This window comes from Dunckerocampus dactyliophorus, chromosome 13 (assembly GCF_027744805.1).
Source record: "Dunckerocampus dactyliophorus isolate RoL2022-P2 chromosome 13, RoL_Ddac_1.1, whole genome shotgun sequence".
Lineage (NCBI taxonomy): Eukaryota > Metazoa > Chordata > Actinopteri > Syngnathiformes > Syngnathidae > Dunckerocampus > Dunckerocampus dactyliophorus.
The window spans coordinates 13,736,591-13,761,227 of record NC_072831.1 but is presented as its reverse complement, the minus strand read 5'-3'; the positions used below and the strand labels follow the sequence as shown (position 1 = coordinate 13,761,227).

Genomic DNA, 24,637 nt, shown 5'->3' with positions numbered 1-24,637 from the left:
AGTGGCTGCAAAAGATGGAAAATGACATCATAAATACCACAGTGAGGACTGAAAAACGACCAGTACCTGTTTTCTTTATAATAAATCAATGGGAAATAATTGCTATTCCCTCCATTACAATTACATTACAATTACATTGCTATTCCTTACATTCCAACGTCAATTGTATTGTCGTCAGGTTATACCAAGTTTTCCGTTGAGCAAATCGAAAGCAGTCCAACTCACACACTGTCCTTAGTACGTGTGTGCTGTGTACACTGCCTTGTCAAGTCTTGAGCCATGTTGATAGTCGGCAGATGTTGCTGAGCTGCTGAAACATTATGTTACAAATTCATCACAGGACAAGCTTTGTAATGCTGACATCTTGACAATGTTTTCTAAATCTTACAGAAATGTCTGTCTTGTTCGCTGGAAATGGTCCGCTTCTGTGCCTTCCTTTGTCTTTCTCGTTCTGGAGGGCTAGACGTGAGGGAATATGAACATTTTGTTGTTTGTTCAAGTAAAATACACAGCAGAATTTGACTGTGTCCAAATGATACTTTGTAGTCAGGGACCACTTCAGTGTGTTGACTACAGTGGAACCTCTAAAGCCAAATGCCTTTTTTGGGACGTCACCATACGGCATGGATCAGCAATGTACCAGTCATGTCAAAGAAACGTGCCGGGTATGTAACTAATTGCGATGTGCCCATTGCGTTATGATGAAAGCAGTTCTGTTCCACAGTACAATATGTCTGAAGCAAATACAGTATAAGACACCATCAATAAGAAGAGTGGAATCTGTATCCCTGGCACATTCAAAGTATTGGCCCATGTCAGGGCAGAGGTCAGCTCATTTGCATATAGTCTTCCTTGATTCAGTTTTCGCTACATTGTGCTTGGCTGGTACGCTGGTTACATTTGCGACGCGTACACGTTTGATCCGAGAAGTACATGTTTTGGATGCAGCAAAATACGTTACATGCACAATGAGGTGTTAGACTTCGGAAGTCGCAGCAGTTGAAATGTAAGTTCCACTGTTTTGTATTATTTCAGACTTTTGCATGTCACAAAATAGAGATGCTCAAATGGGCTGAAATTGACATCAGATCGTGTTTTTTTTACACAAAATGCACACAAACTATTCAACACTGTTTCCCCTGTTTATTCAACGTGTTCGCAATATATTTTTGTCGTGTGTTGACAATGTTTTTTGACAGTACCTCCAGTGCAGAGGTTCATTTTCATTTAATTACTTTTATTTATTGTATATAGTAGGGATGCTCCGATCAGGGTTTTATACTGCAGATTCTGATACCGGTCATCCAGGACTGAAATCGGCCAATACCGATCACATGGGTTAACTATAATTATTTTTTATTTATTTATGAGTGGGGGGGCTATGTGATTTTTTTCATGGGACCCAGAATTCCTGGGTGCACCCCTGATACTGGCTATATGATATGAAAAAAACATATTTTGCTTACTTTTTGAAGACAACATGTATCACTCTGAAACCTCCAGAGGACGAGACGGCTTCTTTAAGGAGACTTTGGCAAACCCAGTGTCTTCCATGGATGAGAAAGCCTGCTCATCTGTTTTTCGGGTTATTAGCTTAGCTGTCTGACTGTCACACACATACCTGTGAGTGTTAACCACATGGCTGCCTTCGGTGGCCTACCCGTGAGCCTCCAAAACTCACGGAAGTGCGACCCCCGCCAGGTATTTTTCGTGGCATGTGTTAGCAGTTAGGTTCCACATGGCAGACATGATTGTTTTTGTTTTGAAGGAAGTGGAAGGACGACACTGCCAAAGACATGAGTTAGGTCAAGACACACTGCACGAAAGGGTCGCTGCGACCTGAAATAGTGCTGGCCACAGGTGATTGCCGTTTGAGATCGGCGTTGCTGGCGTTTTGATCGGCATATGCCGACCATGTGATTTTTTACGGAAATCATCCCATCGATCGGAGCATCCCTAATATATAGCTATGTATGTATTTATATTGTGATTCTTGTATAAATGCAGTGGATGACCCCTGTTATACACATTCAAATGTGCTAGAATGTCACATTTGCCCACTGACCTCGTGGATTCAGCTTTCTTTATAGTCGCATGAGACCATCCTTTTTTAGCCCAGACAGCCATTCTGCTCACACAAAGCAAGTTGAGAGGATCTCTTTATAGAAACTGGGACAGACCTGAAAAAAGTTTGTCAGATGTCTGCGATCTTTTTATGGTGTACCTGCTTCCTTCTGAAGTGATGCAATAGAAAAACTCAGGTACTGCACATGTATCTGTGAGGGAAGAGAGGGGCTCTGATGACACTTCCCCCGCATTGCCATGCCGTTAGAAAGCATTATTATCTACCCCATAAACATGTTATTATGCAATAAAACACAAACATAACGTATCCAGTCAGATTTAGTTGTGTTGATGGTGTGATGTCATTCAGGTTTAACGATAGCTGCATTACTGTCATCTCCACCCTACAATAGCTACCGTGACTGCTACCCCAGCATAAATGTGCTAAAACGTGTACACCAGTTGGATATTTGGGGACTCATCACAACAGTAATAACTAGAGATGTCCGATAATACTGGCCCACCTATAATATCGGCCCGATTTTGCATAAAAATGTGATATCGGTAGACATCGGTATTGGATTATTTCCCGATAATGAAAACCGATATTTAAAAAATGGCTGATATCGGTATCGGAAATTTTGAGTTGGACAATATCGGCATATCGCTTATTGTCAAAAAAGCCAATATCGGACATCCCTAGAAATAACAAATTATGCATATCAATTTGAACAACGCTATTTTAACAGCTCTGTCTCCATGGAATGATACGTTTACGCGTTAACAAAATAAACATCAAGTGCTTCTTGACTAGAAACAAACACTGAAGTCTGAGTTTTTCAGCAAGTTTAAGTGATGTGGCCATATTATTCAAATCTTTAGGTGTTATTTCTCAATGTGATACACTGTAAAAATAATCTTAGTGAACTGGAGTGAACGGTGAAAAATACAGGTATGTACTGAGTGGGTTTCAGTCTCCGTTGGAGGTCTTTGTGTGTTCTAGGCTGTTTTCGATCAAGGATTTTTACTGTAAAATCTGATTTGTTAGAGTCGACTTATCGTCAAATGTTGTTTTTTTTACAGCACAGCTAATGGTAAACCAATTTTCTAAACTGAATGAAAAGGCCGAAAATGTTTCATAGTACAGTTGTTTGAGCTTGTGGATAACTTGTTCAGTGATAGAAGCGGATAGATGACAATACAAAGTGCTTAGTTTCTTCATGAATGTAAATCACAAACCCTTGATGTTTACAGTACATAATATATGAAGCATAGCAGTGCTACTGCCCACAAAAGTAAGTTAACTTTACCTAAAAAAATCAAAATAAATGTAACTACAACTGTATGAAAATTAAGTAAAAATATTTAATAATATTGCAGTTGTTATGTGTAGTGTTGAGTATATTTTACTTTATATTGAAGCAGTACAATTAACTTGAAATCCATTAGTAACTTTTAGTAAATCCTATCAGTATTTTTTGAAATTTAGTTTAATGCCCTTGTAGTTGACTTTCAAACCATTTTAATCAGGGCTTATCAATGATCTCTTTGTGGGAACGGCATCCTATCATTTGCAATAGTTTTCTTGTTTGAAAAAAAATATTATTACTCTTTTTTTCCTCAAAAAGCACAAGAAATATTTTTGACAAGTATGTGTGTGTTGAATGAAAGAACATGGGTAGCTTCCTCCCACACACAGCTGGTGTGTTGATGTGGTGGACAACAGTGCAGTATCCTGGTGCTTTCAGGCTTGTCAAGTCGTGTCTGTGCCTGGCTCACCACTCAGGCTTGACACTACATAAACTTTGCATTTGTCAACCTCTCGACTGCCATCGGCAAACTACAGAAGCCATGCAGGAACTCACTTAACCAACAGAATGTTGATGAGGATGTTTACCAGAGTGGTAACCTTGCTTTGCTAGCTGCCCTTGTCTTATAGTAACGGTGCCGCTGATGGCATAAAGTGAAAGTGAGGAAATAACATGTTAAGTCAATACCAAAAAACAGGCAAACTAAAAGGTCAAGTTTATTTAAAAGGTGCATTTTAAAACAGCCGCTGCTGCCCCAAAGTGCTATACGTGAGTAACAGTATGAAAGTAAAATACTGTATGATAATAAATACAAACGGTAAAAGAGGCTAAACCATAAAAATAGCTAAAACATAATACAATAAAAAGTACACAAAGAAGTACACAAATAAAAAACAAATACAAAATATCCAGTTCAGCTTGCGTTAAAAGCCAGTGCAAACAAGTGTGTTTTTAGCATTGATTTGAAACTCTCGACGGAAGTAGAAGTTTTAAGGTTCGGAGGGGACAGTGTTCCAGAGTTTAGGCCCTGCTACTGCAAATGCTCTGTCTCAAGACCTCGGGCACTCTAATAGACGTTGATTACAGGACATCAGAACTCTGACTGGAGTGTGCAGAACAAGCAGTTCTGATAAATAAAGTGGTGTCAATGTTCAAAACAATTAAGAAGATCTTAAACAGAGTTGTAAAAATAACAGGCAGCCAGTGGAGAGAAGCGAGCACAGGAGTGATGTGTTCGTGCCTTTTGAACCAGATGTAGTCGGCAAGTAGAGCACTGTTCACGGCCAAAGTATAGGGAGTTCCAATAGTCAAGGCGAGAATGTTTAACTGAATGTATAACTGTTTCCATCTGGTTCGGACGCAGGTATGGCTTAACCTTCCCCAAGAGTCTGAGCTGAAAAAAGGCAGTTTTTACCACTGAAATGATCTCTTATCACATTTAATAGAACTATCAATAAAAACACCAAGGCTTTTTACAGAGGGGCCGCAGTGGGAACAAAGTGGGCCAACGGCACTGTTAAGGCCAGAGAGAAGGTCGGGGTCACCGGTTTCGGGGTCTTGTTGTCATTTGGTTGGAGGAAATTTGTGGACATCCGGTCTTTTATGTCTTGTAACGGTAATGGTTTAATTTTATTTGAACATGCATGCAAGTTACGATGGAATACGTCCCATAGTACAATTTGCATTTGCACATGTCCAAAAGGAGTAGGAAGAAGCAAAGCTTATTTAATCCTACCTTCCATCCGTTTCACATCAATTGCAATACATTTATTCACTTCCTGTATTCCAAATGTGGTTTTAACCACTTCGTACATAGGAAAATGGTAAGGTAATGTAACAGTGTGGTAGTATAATTGTCAATGTTTTTCACCATAAATAATGAATATAACAATCATAATAAATAATAATCAGTATAAATAGACATAACAGAACATAGTTGGAATAATGGATGAGTACTGACAATGAACTCACAAGAATGAAGAGTGTAGTGGTTAGATATACTGTAGCCTTTTGTACACAATGATTCAAGACTCCTCTTCCCTTTATTTTGCAAACATCAAGACACTTAAGTAGTTGTTCACACAAGTCGGTTTCACAATTCAATGGCAAATACAATTGTACATCGTCTGCAAAAAAACGGAATGGGATTTTATATTTAAAAAATGGATCCCAGAGACAGCAACTAGAGAGAGAAAAGGACAGGCCCCGGGATTGAGCCTTGCGGTACCCCGCATGATAAAGGGACGGAGAAGGACCTGTTAAGCATGATTCTAATAATTTTAGGACAGTGCCTTCGAAGCCTGCACATGGCTCGAGACGAAATATTAAAATTTGATGGTCAACTGTGTCAAATGGTGCTGTCAGGTCTAAAAATACCAGCACAGATGAACTGCTGGAGTCGGCAAGTAAAAGAAGATCATTAAAAATTTTTAAGAGGGCTTTTTCTGTACTGTGAGGAGATTTAAAACCAGATTGGAACTTTTCACAGATGTCATTTGAATTAAGAAGTGAATTAAGAAGTGACTGTAACTGAGTATAGACCACTTTTTCTAATATGTTTTAAACAGGCCTATAGTTATCCTATATAGCCTATAGAAAGGACAGAGGGGTCTAAGCTATGTGCTAGCATGTGGCCCACAGACCGCCAGTTATTGTCTAAAGCAGTTTCATTTGGTTGTCATCGAAGAAATCCAATTAGCTCTGTTAGCTTTGTTGGCCTGTCATTGGCGTATTAGTCAGCTTGACAAGATGGTCCTGAGCAATTACAACACTAATTAAGCCAGTTTCAAGAGTTGATTTAATCCTACCTACTAGGGATGTCCTGATCCCATCTTCAGGATAGGCAGCCAATCCGCTGTATTTGTGAACATCAGATAATATAGGCTTCCGCCACAAGATCGGGCTGATCTGGTTGCCCTATCACTGTGTTGTGTTTTACTGTTTTAATGTCAGGACCATTTTATAATTTGTCTAATTGTGTAAGCAAAATAAGGGTGTCATTAAAATATCTTACATTAATAATGTGATTGGAATGACATCTGTGACTACATCCTCCTTAATCACAAGCACGGGCATTACAGTTTGTTGAAGATTTTGTAGCAATATGTGCTGAGGCTGACATCCCATTAGAAAAGTTAGCTAAGCTACATTCATTTTTCAATTACTGGACAAAATGGGCCAGTGATGTATTGCATCAGTAAATGGAAGGATTTTTGCATTTTATTCACTAACCCAACTAGCACACACTCTATGCTGGTAAAATAAGTGGAAAAGGTAAAAAACTGAATTCTAAAAACTTAAAACAGAGAAAAAGGAATTTGGGAAAAAATAAAACAAATTTCCTAGGGCCCTAAGAGAGTTTGTTAAAAAAAATTGTATTCTAAATCACACCACAAATTGATCTATAATCATGTTAAATGATTAGTCCTACCGTAAAAGTATTTTGCACGACCATTTTTTCCAATTTTATCTTTTATTGGATCATTTATTGGATTAGGGACCTGACTCACAGAGGTTTGTTACAAAAGCCAAACGATATTGTTAGTACATTCATTCATTTTTAATGCTTTGAAGAGATATTTTCATAACCGTATTCAATTCCACAAATTCACGTTCGTAACAAAAGCTTATTATTATTACAAAAACCAAACAAACCAAAAAAAAAAATCGGTACCGGATCGGATCGGCAAGACTATAAAAGAAATCCAAAAATGTGGATGGGACATCCCTCCTACCTACTAATCCATGTGAATTACGGATGTGATTACCATGTGTTAACCATGCTGACACTATCAATAATTAGTGTTTTTATATTTTGTCATTAAAAAGTTTGCATTTTGTGCCATAATTTTTATTACAAATGAATCTGCCAAAAATTTCATTAAAATAGGTTCAATTCATAATGTTTTTTTATTATATTGGTCATCTGAAACTTGTCATTTGTCCATGTCTGACAAAACAAACGACAAATACTGTCATCCGTCGTTTATCGTGGTTAATTGGTTCAAACGCAATAAGTGAATTTGCGAGAAGTAGGATTCATTGTTAATAAACACAATATTTTCGTAGTTAAAGCATGTTTTTTGACTTTTTAAATACTGTTTTTACCATTATTAGAGCCCTATATACATGAAATAACACCCCTGTAGACACATTTACACTGTTATTCTTTGTTTACACCACATGCGCAACACTAATGCGCAGGCTACGGGATCACTGCAGGGACATAAGAGACAGCCGCCGCATATAGCAAGCTACCGAGCTAACTCGTTAGCCTCCAATGTACTTGTTCTAAACTTACGAAAGTGTTTCAAATGAAGTGGGGAAGAAGGACAGAGTAAGAAGCCAAAAATGTACCATTTCCACATGGAATGGGAGGACAACTTTTTTTCACTGTCATGCTGAACATGCTATGACTGACTAACTCGATGCAGTGTTACGGTAATGTAATCTAAGGTAATGTCTCAAAGTTTTGTGTCATTACTGACGCCTAGTGACAATATTTCAATATTTTTGGACTAATAATAGGCCATAGTGAGCACAAAACAGCTCTAATTAATACATTAATTAATTTGTGATAAAAAGTGATAGAGCGAGGAAGCGATGTTCCAACCACGATGTAGTGAGGGACAACTGTACCAACAGTTCAATTATCAAAGTGGAATTTGTGTCATGTGCATTACATATCCAGACACAGATTAAGACACACAGTCCAGATGTTGACCATTTGTAGTTTTATTAAAATCTGAGAAATCTCAGGCTGTACACATACTGTTGTTAACCCATACGCACTTTGCACTTTGGTTTGTCATCCAAAGACATCCAGATAATTTCAAAGACATCCAGATAATTGTGGTTGATTATGGCCAATTATTAGTCAAAATAAGCATATTTAAGCAAATCTTAAGTTTTGCCTAAATTAAGCATTTTCGAGCATAAAAATGGCTAAATGAACAAAAATACACATATGAGGCATTTAGTAGATGCAGTCACGCTGTGATGATATGTAGTATTCTACACTGGCCACTATGTGTCAGTAATATTACTGTCATTTTCGGTGAGACACACAAGCACCAGATTTGATTTCTGGAACAACAGGTTTTTATTGCAGGTTTGAATTATCTCCCAACACATACAATAATTCCTAATAAAAATCTCTAATAAAAACTTGGGCTACTCTTGCGGTCGAAAACCCACGGCAAACTGAAAATCAACTCTGAACCCACGGTATCGCTTTCTGTCCACACCCCCACTCAACTCCAGAACTCCAACACCAGAACATATTTACAGCACACAGTTCTAAATAATGTTGAATACTGTATCTAGAAGGTCGTAAGAAGGCTTTCTATGTTCTAACTGCGAAAATATTCCATTCGTAAATAAGGAATTCTACTTTGCGGAAACTCACTTATCACTGTCGGCTCTGGTACTAATTAACCACAGTAAACAAGGGATTGCAGTACTGAGCAGTGAGTACTACATACTTAACATTCATATGCCAACCTTTTACCATCATCAGTCTGTCATTGTCCTTTATTTGTATTACTTTCTCTTGATTTATTTTGCATGAATATGTTAACGTATACTATACTGTGTATCCATGATGTTGTCTTCCGTTCCCTCCATCACAGTGTGGCTCATTTAAATGCACTGTCTTTCCAGGTGGTGAGCGTAGCTGTGGAGTACATGAATTGATCTGCGTCAGAAAAGGTAGGGCAGGGGAGTGAATCTTTGAGCCCCTCAGGGCACCTCTCACGCCGCCCTGTTCATTGTCATGAGCTGTCACCAACGTGATCATCCTTGTCTTTGTGCTGTCTCTGCCTATGTTGTTTTGTTGTCACAAATCGAAATGGGTAACTTCTAAAAACATTGTTATTGTTTTCTTCAAAAGTGACAGATCATCCGTTTAAATTTGCACTGTCATTGTTGAATTGTGGAAAGCATAGTGAATCAAGGAATTGAAGCTTTTCGCTTGAGTAACAGATTTGGGACAGGAAAAAAAAATCAACATAAATATTATGTTACATGGGGGGGGGGGGGGGGGGGGGGGGGGGGGGGTATGTGTTTATTTTATCCCTTAATCTTTTTACATTAATTTTGAATAGTAGAGTGTCAAAATGGTGTGATAACAGACATCCATACTTTATATTACCATTTACAAACCACCACAAATTTATTTTATTGACGATTTTACTGAATTACTTTCAGTTGTCTGCACTGATTTTGACTGTTTGGTCATTGCAGGGGACTTGAATGTGCATGCGGATGTAGCTAATGACAGGCATGCTAAAGAACTCACTGCTGCCCTTGAAATGTTTGGTCTAACTCAGCATGTGACAGAACCTACCCATAGCAAAGGTCACACTCTTGATTTGGCCCTTACTAAGGGTGTTGCTATTTCAAATGTGAATGTTGTGGATGTTGCTTTGTCTGATCACTCTTTGTCTGTTACACCCAAACCATCAGATGGTTCTACAGTTGTTCAGGGAAGACTCATTGATAACAGCACAGGGACACAGTTTATGGCAAGGATTCAATTTGAAAACCAGTGTACTAACGTTGATGATCTGTTGAGTTCTTATACATCAAGTGTTGTAAATGTTTTGCATACCATTTCTCCTGTCAAGGTGAAAATGGTTAAAAGTAAGCAAAAGGCGCCATGGAGAAAAGAAGAGTTTGTCACGGCACAGAAAAGGGAGTGCCGCAGAGCCGAACGGAAACGGCGCAAGTCAAAGCTCCAGATTCATTATTGGGTTTACAAAGAAAAGCTTTGTGTTTTCAACCAAACAAGGGAGTAATTTTTTCTGAAATCATTACCAACTGTAGTAACAACTGTTGTGTACTGTTTGCTGCATTTAACAGATTAACAAACCCTCCAATTTCACTGCCCTTTCAACTCATTTCTACATCTAAGTGCAATGAGTTTGCAACTTCTTTCATGACAAAGTTCAAAAGTATAAAAAATGCAATCATTTCCACAACACAAATTACTATTCTGCAGCTAGCAAGACACCTCGATCTTCACACCTGTCATTGACAATACAGTCGAAGTGATCATCTGCAGTCTGAGTCCATCAACGTGCTACCTTGATGAGTTACCCACTAGAGTTCTAAAGTCTGTACTGAGCAGTTTGCTACCACAACTCACTCATCTAGTTAACATCTCACTTCAGACTGGAACATTTCCAAAGGCCCTAAAAACTGCTGTCATTAAGCCTCTCCTGAATAAGAGCAGTCTTGATGCCACAGTACTGAACAACTATCGGCCAATATCAAACCTGCCATTCTTGGGGAAAGTCTTAGAAAAGGTTGTATACCAACAGCTTACTGACTTTCTCCTCTTTAACAACGTGTCTGATACTTTCCAGTCAGGCTTAGGCCTCACCACAGCACTGAGACAGCTCTGATCAAGGTGACAAATGATATCCGTCTGAACACAGATAGAGGCAAAGTCTCACTTTTAGTTCTGCTAGACCCAAGCGTTGCCTGTGCCACAGTTGGCCATGTGATCTTATTACAGAGGTTAGAAAACTGGGTGGGAATCTCTGGTACTGCTCTAAACTGGTTCAAGTCCTATCTGGAGGACAGGAAGTACTTTGTTGGAAATGGCAACTGTGTCTCAGACCAAATGGCTATGACTGGTGGTGTTCCCCAGGGGTCAAACCTGGGACTCCTATTGTTCAATCTGTACATGCTGCCCTTAGGCCAGCTAATACACAACTGCAATGTGTCCTACCACAACTATGCAGACGACACTCAGGTCTACGTGTCACTGACGGCAGGTGAACATGGTCCTGCAGATTTACTTTGTCACTGCATCAAACAGAAAACAACTTTCTCCAGCTAAACTCAGAGAAAACTGTCTGAATCATTGTCTTTGGTCCACGGAAACAAAGAGAAAGAGTTATCAGTCACCTTGAGACTCTTTCTCTAAAAGCTAATCAGGTTACAAATGTAGGGGTAATAATGGACTCAGACCTGAACTTTAACAGCCACATTAAATCAATAACATCATCAACTCTTTACCACCTAAAAAACATTGCCAAAATCAAGGGAATAGTGTCTGAGCCAGATTAAGAGACACTAATCCATGCCTTTGTCTCCAGCAGGCTAGACTACTATAACAGCCTTCTCACCGGGCTCTCTAAACATTTTTTATTTTTTTTTGTTTTAAGGAATGACTTTTATGTAATGTTTTTATGTTTTTATGGAATGATTTTGTGAAGGGATTTTACACTTCTTCTCTGTAAAGCACTGGTGTATGAATTCTTCTCTATAAAAAAACTTGCCTTACCTTGCCTAGATTGTGAAATTATCCTTGCCTGTGAATAACTGGTCCTTTTGTGGGCCGATAATGATATTGCCTGCTTTCACTGCTCCCCTTTATTTCAGAATTTTAATTGCAGCATATTAAAAAAAAATTACACAAATTATAACATGTTTTTAATTATAGTATATGACATTTATCAGGGAGTGTGTAAGGTTATTGTAGTATGTACAGAAAATATGGTTTGTGTTTCACAGTTCAAATTACTCTACCAACATTAATTTTCACTAATATGATCTCATCCCCTCTGTGTCTGTGTGATTTCTGGTGGAATATGAACTTGCACTTCCTGACTGCATAGCCTGCTACCTCAAATGACAGTTTGGCCAAATTGCCAGTTTGATAACCAGGCCTATCAAACTGTGAGTCCATGGTTGTGTGTGTCCGTGCGTGTGTGTTTAATCAGTGCAGTAGCATTGTGTCCAGAATCCTGTCTGAACATGCGTGGGAGTGTGTATAGGAATGCTGGTGAGAGTGCTTAGGCCTGCCTGTGAAGTATGTGGGTGTCTTTGTGATTATGAGATGGGTTTTGAGCTTTTTGATATTCAACTTGGCAATGGTTCCATGCAGATAAGACATAATAAAGGCTGCACAATACAAATGTGCAACAATGGAAGACTATTATAACAAAAGGTGCCAAAATGACTTAATTTGATACAATTCAGTTCTGACGCATACCAGACAATAACCCCTTTTCCACCAAAAGTTCAGGTACCTTTAGTTCCTGGTAGGTAAACCTAGAACTAAAAGATTCCTGTGGTGCTGAAACATTTTACAGTTCAGTGTAGTTTATTCAAAACAGGCATCACGGGGAGTGGTATATTTCTACACTGATGCAATATAAATAAACAGTCAATATTAGGTCATATTTTTTTTTAATTGTCAGTAAATACAATATAAAGCAAAAAGATCCAAAACAAGAAAAAAGTGTGTGTTTTGAGTTTTACATTAAGGCTGAAGCCCAATTCTACCGCTTAGCCCTTCCCCTTCGTCTTACCCCTTGTCTTATCCCTTCCCCTACCCCTTCAAACTGAGGGCCAATGGGGAGAAGGAGCCACTAAAAAATGGGACACCACTTGATTGTCATTTCATCATCACGCTTCACCGCTTGCTGGCTGTGACGTTGGCACATCAGATCATTAATTGTTCATAATAAATGTTTTCCACCATAAAGTAAGGTGCATACATTTCTGCATTACTTCATTCTTATATAGCCTACCTCAGAACACCTTTTTAAAAAAATAGAAAACACACATTTTTACAAACTGTGACAGTTATTGCGCAACAACAAACAACTCTAATAAATAAGAAGCTTACAGCCAGCACATTGCAGATTGCAACCAGCACTGTCACAACATTTAGAAAAATAGAAAATGTATCCGATATCATATTTTCCTCCTCCAGAAGTCCAACGTTTTGTACGATGGTTAGCATCCTCCTATTCCTTTTGGGTGAGACCGCAGGTGCCTTTGACGGGACAGAATGTTTTGTCGACATTGTGGGTGTTGTCGAGGCTAAAACTTGCAAACATACAGCACTTCAGACTCACACTGCTAGCGATCGAACCTTTATGTAAATTTGGCAAGCCGAACACATTCTGTACTGCATAGGAAGGCACGGGGGAGATCGATTGACAATGGTCTACAGTCCCTTAGCCAATCAGGATGCAGAACACAATGCACATTCATACACTGTGAAAAAAAAGCACTAAATAAAATTTTGCAAAACAGCGAGTCCGCGAAAGGTGAACCGCAGTACTGTAGAGCAAGGGAACGATAATCGAACTGCAATATTGCGAGGGACGACTGTACTCATATAATCATGTCGTGTCCAATTTGTTGACATAATTTAAATGAAAGTGTTTTTGTGTTCTCAGTCTCTCCCGAGGTGCTGGGGTTTTTGACAGCCATCGGACTCTTCATCACACTCATGACTCTCCTCTTCTGGTACCTCAACAACAAGTCCATGCTTGAGAATGCAGGGAGCCTTCAGTGCCTCGATGACTTCAGGAAAAATACAGAGTTACAAGGTAACCAGGATTTATCTATGCACTGCTTACAATACTTTGCGTTGATTATGTTTAAATCCAATTCCCGCTGTGATTGTACAGTATTTCAGCAAATGTTTGGCTGTATTCTGGGCCACATATTCAGCAAATACAAATGGTGTACGGAGAGGAAACATAAAAACCAACCTATATATTGATACAGTTTCCCCTCACACAGAGGAAGAACTGGTGCTGATAAATTAGGGTTGTTTACTTGTCAACGGTTGCCACTGGGGAGGCTGCACAGGGGATTGCTGCACCGTGAAAGCATCAGACAAACAATCATATCAAAAAAAAGAAAAGCAAAGGATAAAAACACCGTGGCATCTAGTAAAAATCAGTGACTATGTTTGCCTTCTGGCTGTTAATCATTTTAATGCAAACATGTTTGTCCCTCCGAGTCTGTCTATGTATCACAACCCAACTGGGCGACACAGATGGCCGCCTCACAGAGTCAGGGAGTTTTTCGTTGCCTCTGTCGCCAAGTGCTTGCTCATGGCGCTCCAGACCTGCTAAATGTGAAACTGAATTGGTGCTATATATAGTAAAATAAATACATATATAAATACACACACACACACACACACATATATATATATATATATATATACTGTATATATAGTGTGTGTGTATAATTATTTATTATATACAGTATATCGTTTAATATGTGTGTATAATGCAGCAATGAAGTAAAATTCACTTGAATCTAATAGTCACAATCCTAACTATTCCGGGTTTATGTAATATAGCACAAACAGTTTGGAGATATTTTTAAATGTTGGGTAAATGGCTGTCTGGAGTCATTTTAAACCTCTGCTGCCGCTTGCTGGAAGAAATATGAAACTACATCAAAGTTTGTGTTGTACAGGAGTGGCTGCCAACCTTTTTGGAAACGCGGCTCGGTTTCCCACAAACATCCGGCTCGTACATCATAGCAGTGTAATGCTATTTATTTATTATGTTTTGTGCATAAAACTAAGACAGGCACAGCATCAAATTAAAAGCCCTTGAATGAATACATACTCACCATCAGTACGAGCCTGAAGTTTGTTTCTCAGAGAGAAGATTCATAATGTTTGTCCCAACAGAGTACCTTTAGCTTTATCAGGCATCAAAACGAACAAGAAACTGAAGAAATAAGGGTGGTCTAATATTTTTTTCCATGACTGTATGCCTGTGATAACTTTCTCTAATAGCGCTTATTTCCAAAATTGATATGCATTTACATAAAATTTGATGTACTTACTTATTATTGTAGTGTTTTTTTAATCACCTAAAAGTTCAGTCTGGACGAATCAGGCCAAGTTGTTGGGGACCACTGTTGTACAGGATATCTTTCCATTATCCAACCATCAATGTTCTACTAGTTATCCTGTGGTGGGTCACGGGAAGTTAGAACACAGGGCACATACAGAGATAGACAACCTTCACACATACACAGTCACTGAGCGGGAACTCAACCGATACACAGAAGTCAGGTCAGTGAGGCCAACTGCCATTCAAAAACACGTATGGTAATGGCAATGGTCATGGTTTGGTTTAGTTTGAACATGCATCCAATTCCATTGGAGTTACAGTTACACAATTCAACATGTCCGAAAAGGAACAGGAAGAAGCAGAGCATTTAATCCTACCCCTACTAATAATTAGATATCTTCCTGTATTCAATATACACCAATTATTGTACCAATTTTCTGTATTGACAGAAGAAAATGATAAAGATGTGTAATAGAAAGGTTTGTATAGCTATTACAGTAATACATGTATGATTATTTTTTAATATTTTTTAAAGACTATTGCAATCAATAGCAGTAAGTATGTATTCTGGAATTTTGATACAACATCACAGCTTCACTGTCGCCTTCTGTAAAAACTGTCATACAGCGTCATCTGCAGGATGAACGCTTGACGACACACCATCATCACACAAAGTGATTGCTCAAATCATAGTCATTCATTCATAATTGCAATTATGGTATGTAGTGTTATCATCCACTGATTGATGAAAAATTTTATATTTTTATATTAAAATTTTAATACAAAATAAAGATGCCAATAAGTCTGACTTTATTTCATGATTCATTTCCAGTCAAGGACAAACATTTTGGAAGTGATTTGAATTTTGTGCTTCAGGAATTTGCTACTTCATTTAAAATTTTTGGGATCTCACAAAAATTGCTTGTTTTTTAAGTACACAAGAGAGACATGTAAAATGTTTCCCAATGCTGAGGCAGCAGAGTTATTGGAATACCGAAGTTACCCAGCTAAGCGAGCCCAAATGACACAAAGCGTTTCGGAGGCACACAGCTTTTGGCCAACAATGGAGTTAGAGATGAGTACATATAAACTGTTGCATAGAAGTGTGAATAATAGACACACAAAACTATTGAGGGAATCTGATTATTTTAGTGCATGTCAGTGCCAACCAACGTCCTATTTGAAAATACTCAAAATATAATTTTGAGATTTGTTTCTGGATCAATCATTCATGCAAGACGTGTGCCATCATTTGCCTTTCACCAAACAGTTCAGATGATTTATTGTGCTATCTTGTACACCACTTAAATTTCGAGGTGTCCTGATACAACTTATGATATGATTCCGATATTACAGCCTTGAATATCGACCGACGCCGATATCGATCCAATATCAGCACGAATCATACATACTTTTATTACTTGCCTCGTAGCGTGGAATGTTAGAAAAGGCTTGTAGCATCTGGTGTATAGGCATAATGTAGCGAGGCTCGAGGTACTCAATTAAGCTTTTAAACCCGACATTACTGACCTCAGACAAGGGCTGGCTCTCTTATGTTATAGCTAATGAGTTTTTGCCGTCCCTTGGGAGTTTCTCATTCTTTGCAAATGTTTCAAACAGCGGATGTTTCAGGAAGCCATGAAAATCCTGCTTCAAAACCTTAGCTTCATATTAACCTTCCCCGGTTCTGTGCCACCACAGGAAATTTGTGCATAACAGATTTTGCACTTAGCTTAGAAGAATATACCACATAGCTGACATCACTTGTTGTGATCAGGTGCATGCTGCATGGAAGGGCTGCTGCTGGGTAGGAGTGCTGGTGCGGAGTATGGAATGAACTGCTTGTATCTGAGGGCCAATATCGGAGATTTTAGCTGTAGGCCAATATAATCTGATACTGTTTTTTTGCTGATATTGGAACAATATCCGATATCAATATCGGATCAGGACACCCGTGCTTGAATTTTTTTGCCTAACAGTAAATAAGACTATCTCTTATTACCCCCAACAGAAAAGGTTTATGCTGATGGTGACCAGGAGGGCTCATCATCAGACAGCGAGGATGAACTGATGGGTCAGTATCAAGAAGCAGTCAGTCGAGCCCAAGGTCTCAGAGGAGCCATTGCGTCCACTAATGTCAAACATGCGGGAAGATTCAGGTGGGAAAGACGACAGAAGTACAGTCCCCTGACGGCGGAATACGACGGCTACTGCAGTGATGCTTCAGCTGATGATGGTAGGCACTTTTTCATTGACAATACCATCTGGACGATTACAAAACATGATTCTCTGCAAAAAAATCGAATTTATATAATAGGGATGTGCAGAGTAATTAAGTAGATTCCCAATAAACTTGGGGCAAACATCCTAACTAAACTTTCCAGACTAAAGTTCACCCGCTATGTACACATCCATAAACACAGTTGATTCAGCGAGGTGATCAAAGCGGAGCTCCCGTTCAGCAGAGTCTCTGTGGGAGGGTTATAAAACAGTCAACTGTCTGCATAATCTGCCCAGATGCAGCCCGTTTTTCTTGTCTTCTGCTTTTCTTTTTGGTTTAAAAAAAAAAAAAAAACTATGTCATTCACAGTGATGGGAAGAAGGCAGGGTTCCATTTCAGCATGGGCCGAGTCACAGGAGAAACAGTTCTGGCCTGTTTGAGTCAGTCTGTTTGTTCTCTGCGTTCATTTTACATGACACTTGCCTAAAAGTGTGTGCAGTTAGTTTGACACATGGAAAGTGCCTAGTGCACTCCAAGTGTACAGTAAAAATGAATAAATCTTTTAGGCTTTGTAACATATTGTTCAATATAATACTTGCAGCTACAATATATGCTTCATATTTTCATTTAAGCGGTCAAAACAGGACAGCTTTGAAAGAGGGGCTGAAAGAGTGTCCATAAATTATTATTAGCATGGGGAAAACGTTTTCTATATAATACTATATCATTATTTGTCTGGAATATATTAAACCAACAGCTAAGATGCCCCCTCTAAATGTGAAACCTTAACTAATGTAACCCTGCGTACAGTAAAAAAAAATGTGTAAATTATTAAAAGATAATTTTTGTTAATTGAAACAAACATGCTTATTTTCCAACATTTATCAGTACTGTTGTATCTAAGTATGTACTGAATTATTAAGAATAGATATGTGAAATATGGTGCGTTTTATGACATATACTACACATTAAAATGCAAAAAATACAGCAGTAAAATTACCACACTTTTACTTTTCATAGAATAGTAACATTAAGTGACAGTAATATGACAACATGTTATATGATACCGTCTAAGAGCCACTAATTAGCGGCAAATGTACAAGATGAGATGTTCCTCTCAGATGTTCCCATCAGTGTCATAAAATACGCTGATCGATGCTGGCATGGTAATTAAGTTTTGAATCATATGACTATGCAAATATGATATGCTTTTGGCGGCACCTTAAACGGCTGTGTCATGTCTGAACTGTCTTCCTGTTATGTAAGAAGTGAATTTCAAGACTGAAAATCTGGTTCAGCGTGTGTAAAGCATTGTTAGAATATGGTGGGTGATAATCTGCAGAAATTCTACTGAAACAACTGCAGCGTAATCCTCAAAAAGAGGGACGTATACACATATTGAGAGCACACAAATATTTTTGATCTCATCAGAGTTAAATACATTATTAGTATAATAACACGACAACCTTAAGTTTTTTTTTACACTTGGTGATGTGTGTCATCTGATCAAATTGAAAACATTTCAGCGTAATCTGTATCTCAATTCCTCATAATGACATAGGAGACGATGAGCGATTCCTGGCTCATGGACAAGGAGTTACTGATTAGCAGTCTTTTAAAATATACACAATTTTTAAAAACAAAATGAGTTTGTTCCTCATACTATCTTTGGCACATGGTCTGCAGAACATAATTTGTTCCTCTCATGTCATTCTGCAGCTGTAGAGGATTTTGTGATACCTGTCTGAATCATTAATGAATTTTTACACTTGCCAGAAAGTTGCAGTGTGGAGGCGAGTGTCAGTGGATCATGCGTGATCATTCATCCATTGCTGTATCTGGGTGTATTTTGGGTGGGCTTCAGCATACAACAGTACATACCGACCAATACTAAGAAACAAAGTGAATGGTGTTCTTGTGACATAAAAAAACATACAAGACATGAATAATTCCAGCAATATCTGTAAAACGCCTCCAACAAGGCCGGGTAATCTGAACTGCATAAGCACAAATCACAGTCAGAGCCCATGCCTTGACCCAAAGGAGCAGGGAAGTCACCCTCTCATTAACCAGGGAAGATACCAATATGTAGACAACGCTATTAATTAGCCCAAATTGGCTCAACACCTGGCAGCAACTCCAGCATAGAATAAAGTCCAGTCCTCTCAAGGGTTTTGGTTCCAAAACCCAAACTGTGGATTGGGTTGAGACGACAGTTAGGCACTACTCGTAATTGTTTGTCATTTTTATTCACTTACCCCCGATTAAAATTGGTGTACCTCTGGTGGTAGGCGTACCTCACTTTGCCAACAAAGGCAATATAGTAAGGACACTAATTTAATCATTTGAATTTTTTTACTGCTACGTCTTTAATTTTGCTTTAAAATTACAGTCAAGCTTCACTAGAAGAAAACAAAGCCAGGTGCAGGGGAGGATTCACTGTGAAGGAAGGGGGGAAGGAGATAGAAGAGCATTGGAATTCTAACCATTCCAATTAGCAGGGTGCAGGAAAAAGTGATACTTTTGCACAGCAGCTTCCATCAAATCAGCCGCCCCCGGCTCAGCAGGGGGAGAAATTGTCAAAATGGGATAGCTTCTTTTATCAAGCACTCCATGACACTTAGTTAAGACTCCTTTGCCTCCATCACACTGCTGATATGTGCCACTTTGAGGTAAAGTCTTACTGTCTGACATGAGACTGAAAGTTTGACAAAATTGGGAGAGAGCTAGAAACAATACGTTAGAGTGCATTGTGTCATCTAAGTTGGCTTTTCTGTAAAAGTTAGGAAACGGAAGGGGAGGTCTTTCTCTTCTCTCTCTTTTTTTGTTCATTTATTGGAATAGAAAGCTTCCAGTGTCTCTATGGGAGCATTATTCTCAGCTCGAAATTAAACAATGAAGCCAGAGTTGAGAATGCAGCTGAGAGGACAAAATTATTGAAGACTCTTCATCAGTGTAACACAGACACTTAGTATGCCAGTATGCAATTGAATGATTAAGAAATTAATTGAGTAGATCGCGATTCACCATTCAATCACCAGTGTGTGTGTGTGGTTCTCCTGAAGTCCACTGTCATCTCCACAGTCTTGAGCAGGGGTGTCAAACTTGTGCCATGGAGGGCCGAGACACTGCAGGTTTTCTTTCCAGCCGGTCACTAAAGCAGGTGATTTTAATGATCACCACCTCCTCTCATTTGAGGGAAGGAGCTCATCAATCAAATCACCTACTGGAGAAACTGGTTGGAGAAAAAACCTGCAGTGTCTCAGCCCTCCATTGCACGAGTTTGACACCCCTGGTCTTGAGCGAGTTCAGCGCCAGATGACTTTGACCACACCAGAGGATCAGTTTGCCCACCTCCCTTCTGTATGCAGACTCCTCGCCGTCCGGGATGAGACCAATGCCTGTCGTGTCGTCTCCTAACTTTAGGAGTTTCACAGAAGGCGCATTCATTAGTGTAGAGGGAGAAGAGCAGTGGAGAGAGAACATACCCTTGGGGGACGCCAGTGCTTCTGGTCCAGATGCTGGATGTGATGCCCCCAATGGCTCCTGTCAGTCAGGAAGCTGGTGATCTATTGACAGGTGGAGGCTGGCACAGTGAGCTGGCAGAGCTTCTGGTTTAGGATCTGATGATGGTGTTGAATGCCGAGCTGAAGTCCACAGACAGGATGCTTGCATAGGTCCCTGGTCCCTCAAAATCTGCCTTTGCTACCTCAAAATTAAGGCACAAATATAAGTCAATAGATGTAGTATCACCCATTTTCCTTATGTCTCTGGCAAAATCACAAGTAAATGCGCGTGCAATGGGTATTGCACGTCTTACGTCAACAACCGCTTATGTCGATGTGGGTCAACCAATCCGAGTGTTGTCAACTTAAATATACAGTATTTGACTGTGTTACACTGGCACATACAGTAAGTCTCTCTCCTGTCTTCCTCCATACCTTACCAGCCAACTGCATTCAGAGAATGAGGCGGACACCCCCTCTGGACGAACTCCAACCGCCGCCCTACCAGGATGAGAATGGTTCTCCACGGATGTCTTGCACACTGTCAGACCTGGGTGATGCCAAGTGTGATCTCTCCCAGACCAGTGGCAGCCCCCACCTTTCCTTCCACAAATGCACTAGTGAGGGAAGTGATGGCCATGAGACAGAAAGTTATCTCAACAAGGGCTACGAGGAGGACGTGCCCAGCGACAGCACAGCAGTCCTCAGCCCAGAGGTAAATTCTGTGCCACCAGAGCGACATACAGTACAGTTGTGGTAAAAGATATTTACAGACATTTATCATTGGCATGAGTGTCATATTCATTTTGGGCCATTTTTATTGCACAAGTACATCTTCAGTGATTTTTACAAACAAGAATTGGGTGCACAAGTCTGAATTTATGGTAGCTTTTCTGTTATCCACGCAAAATTATACATACACGCTGAAATATATGTATTTGTATATATTTAAAAATGTTTCTTAACTTGACAAGGCCAAATCTTGTACATTGGTACCTCGTTTTCATTATTAATGCGTTCCAAAAGGTCCGTCTAAATCCGAATCGTACAAAAACCAAAACTGTTTTTCCCAGATTAATAATGTCAATCCAATTAATATGTTCAAAAAAGAAAAATAAATGCAATATAAATGACAAATGAAAGGGATAAATGAACGTTTAACGTGACTTTCACCTTGACTGAAGACTCTTGCTGGTGAGGATTGGTGAGGGAGGATAGGAGAGCCACACGGATGACACACCTTCCCGCTTTGCTACAAGTTATTTCTTCAAATCAATCGTGTTTCTCCCCTTCTTCATTAAAGTGCTGGTAATTGCAACTTTCTTTGGTCTCATGGTGGGTTATTTTGCATCAGTGCTTGCGGTGTAACTGTGTTAGTTAGCGAGGAACTACAGAGTCAACTGGTGAAGACATCATAGATGGGCGACGGAGCTGGGGGACAATGACCTCCTTGTGGGGGTTGAGAGAAGGCTAACAGGCACGTTTTGTCATAAAGACACGTTACGAACAGTGTATTAATAACATGACAAGACTGTGTCGCCAACGTGTGGGATTCTTTGGATGGATAGATACATAGATACATGGATACATGGATAGATACTTCATTCATCTCCAAGAGAAATTCACAAAATTCAAAGCTCTGCAGAATGATACGTGGGTAAACGGACTAGTTTCTGTTTGTTTGTGTAACATTGTCATTGGAGTTTGCCAAATGAATTTGCCTTCCAGCATACCGTAATATTGTGTAAACGAGTATCATGCGTGTCGGGTGTGTGATCCAAGGTAGTTGGTCCACATCTTTATTAATACCACAAGATTGATACAAGTTTGTTAGGCATAATATTGGACGATAACCGAGACAAGAACCATGTACAAGAACTGAAGCAAAATTTTAGAAAAGATTTTCGTCGAAAACCAAATCATACAAAAACTGGGGTGTTAGAAAACCGACGTTCCACTGTAAACTTCTGACCACAAGAAATATTTTGGGGTGATGTCGTGATCATGATGTGAACACATTAAACTCTAACATAAACAATTCCTCAATGTTTGTTTAGGAGATGTCAGCTCGTGGTTCAGCAGCACAGCTCCTTAAAGGCTATGAACCAGATCCAGTTGCGAAGTACGGCACTCTCGATGTAGTGTTTGACTATGATCCAGAGGAGCAGCAGCTGGCGGTGACCATCATGGCGGTTACAGACCTCCCCATTCTAAAGCACACTGGCAACATCTCCTGGCAAGTCCACCTGGTGCTGCTGCCCTCCAAAAAGCAGAGAGCAAAGACAGGAATTCAAAGAGGCCCGTGCCCTCTTTTCACAGAGACCTTTCACTTCTGCCACATGGAGTCTGAGATGATCGGCAACTACGCCATTAGATTTCGCCTTTACAGCATGCGGCGGATGAAGAAGGAAAAAGTACTCGGGGAAAATGTGTTTTATCTCACCAAGCTCAACCTTCAGGGAAAAATGTCTGTGCCGGTCATATTGGACCCATGCTGCACATATCCAGTAAGTATTTTCAAAGAACATGATCACATCAGTGATGTGCGGTGAGGTTCATGGCTGGTGAGGCATTGACTACTTCTGAGTCAGATTTACATTTGCAACATACATAAGCCTACTCTTCCTAGGGAATTTTTCAGGTTGACTTTAACTGTAGGGCACGTATGAAAGGCATACATGGTAGCAAATTTTCAGGCTTCCCCTTTGACCAAATGTCATAATTTGGCTAGATATGGTCATATCGCATGGGGACTTTGTCAGGGATTCTGGTCCCCATGAAGAAAAAAATCACAATGGTCCCCCTGGGCAGCTGTTTTCAACATATCTCTATTTATTGGAATTGTCCGAACTTTTCCCTCCATACAGCGCGTTTGCTCATAAGTAAGTCAGTAAGTAAGAATCCGAGCCTGAACAATATGGCGTGGCTCGCAAATGAGACCATTCCAAAGTGACTCGCTAGTGCTCCTTGATACGTTAAAAATCATGACCCCATAAACCAATTACCAATCTCCAATCTCCAAAAAAATGTGAACAAGACAGTACGGACAGAAAAGGTCTTTGTAATCTGTGCCTGAAATTGAACAGGAAATCTGCAAATTGATTTTGAAGTGGACATTTTAAGAGAATTCCACGTTTACCACCTTAATGTACTCCTAGGGAATTTGCCCAAATGAGACCAATTCAGAATCAGAGATACTAGTCAGATGGCCCACGTTAAATTTCGAAGGATTTAAGACTGTGCCGTAAGATGTGGGAGGAGCCTTTGATGACTGGCTAAGCAACACAACACTCGAATTACTCAACCCTAATTTTTTTCAAACTCAAGACACTTTCGTCAAGACCTGCTTGCCATGTGCCCATTGCAGTTTTAACTCATTTAATTTGTTTTTTAATTTTAATGATGAGCCTCCTGCCTCCTCTGACTGCACGTCATTGGATGCACGTCACTGATGTTTGGCATGTATATACAGTACTGTACCTCCAATTTGCTCAGATTTCAAAGATTTTTTAAAAATAAAATACTGAAAAGGTCAAACATCATCATCATAAAACATGTTGACATTCTTAAGGGGATAGTTGGGGTTTTTTGACATGAAGTTGTATGACACATGAAATTGTACGCTGTGGAACACACACGTAAGATGGTCGCGGCACTCCGCCGTGGAAGAAGATGCCGGCGTCTTTGTCACATACACAGGAATGGACGGGCGACAGTGCATAGGGATACGGCGGGAGACAGATATAACGCCGAGCAATTTGTGAGGTCTTATTTTTTCGAGGAGGCATTTTTGTGACGCAAATGTATTACTCTTTTGAACGCATATTGTTTTGAGAAGCCAAACTCCTTACTTGTGTAATCCCAGCGACTAGCTGGAACTACTTCCTTTATCACAGAAATCCGACC

The 24,637-nt window shown here is 39.6% G+C and overlaps 1 protein-coding gene across 9 annotated transcripts in view; it reads left to right on the top strand.

Annotated features, from left to right (window-relative positions):
• The window catches only part of syt14a (synaptotagmin XIVa), a 60,733-nt gene that overhangs the window by 24,151 nt on the left and 11,945 nt on the right, over window positions 1–24,637 (top strand). For 8 of the 9 annotated variants that reach the window (XM_054795947.1, XM_054795945.1, XM_054795941.1 and 5 more), the window contains 5 exons: window positions 9,036–9,083; window positions 13,577–13,729; window positions 17,016–17,240; window positions 21,175–21,446; window positions 22,789–23,238. In XM_054795947.1, the coding sequence (XP_054651922.1) occupies window positions 13,630–13,729; window positions 17,016–17,240; window positions 21,175–21,446; window positions 22,789–23,238 (1,047 nt within the window). In that variant the 5' untranslated portion in view covers window positions 9,036–9,083; window positions 13,577–13,629. The remainder of the gene's footprint in view (window positions 1–9,035; window positions 9,084–13,576; window positions 13,730–17,015; window positions 17,241–21,174; window positions 21,447–22,788; window positions 23,239–24,637) is intronic. The other variant, XM_054795946.1, reaches the window with a different exon arrangement.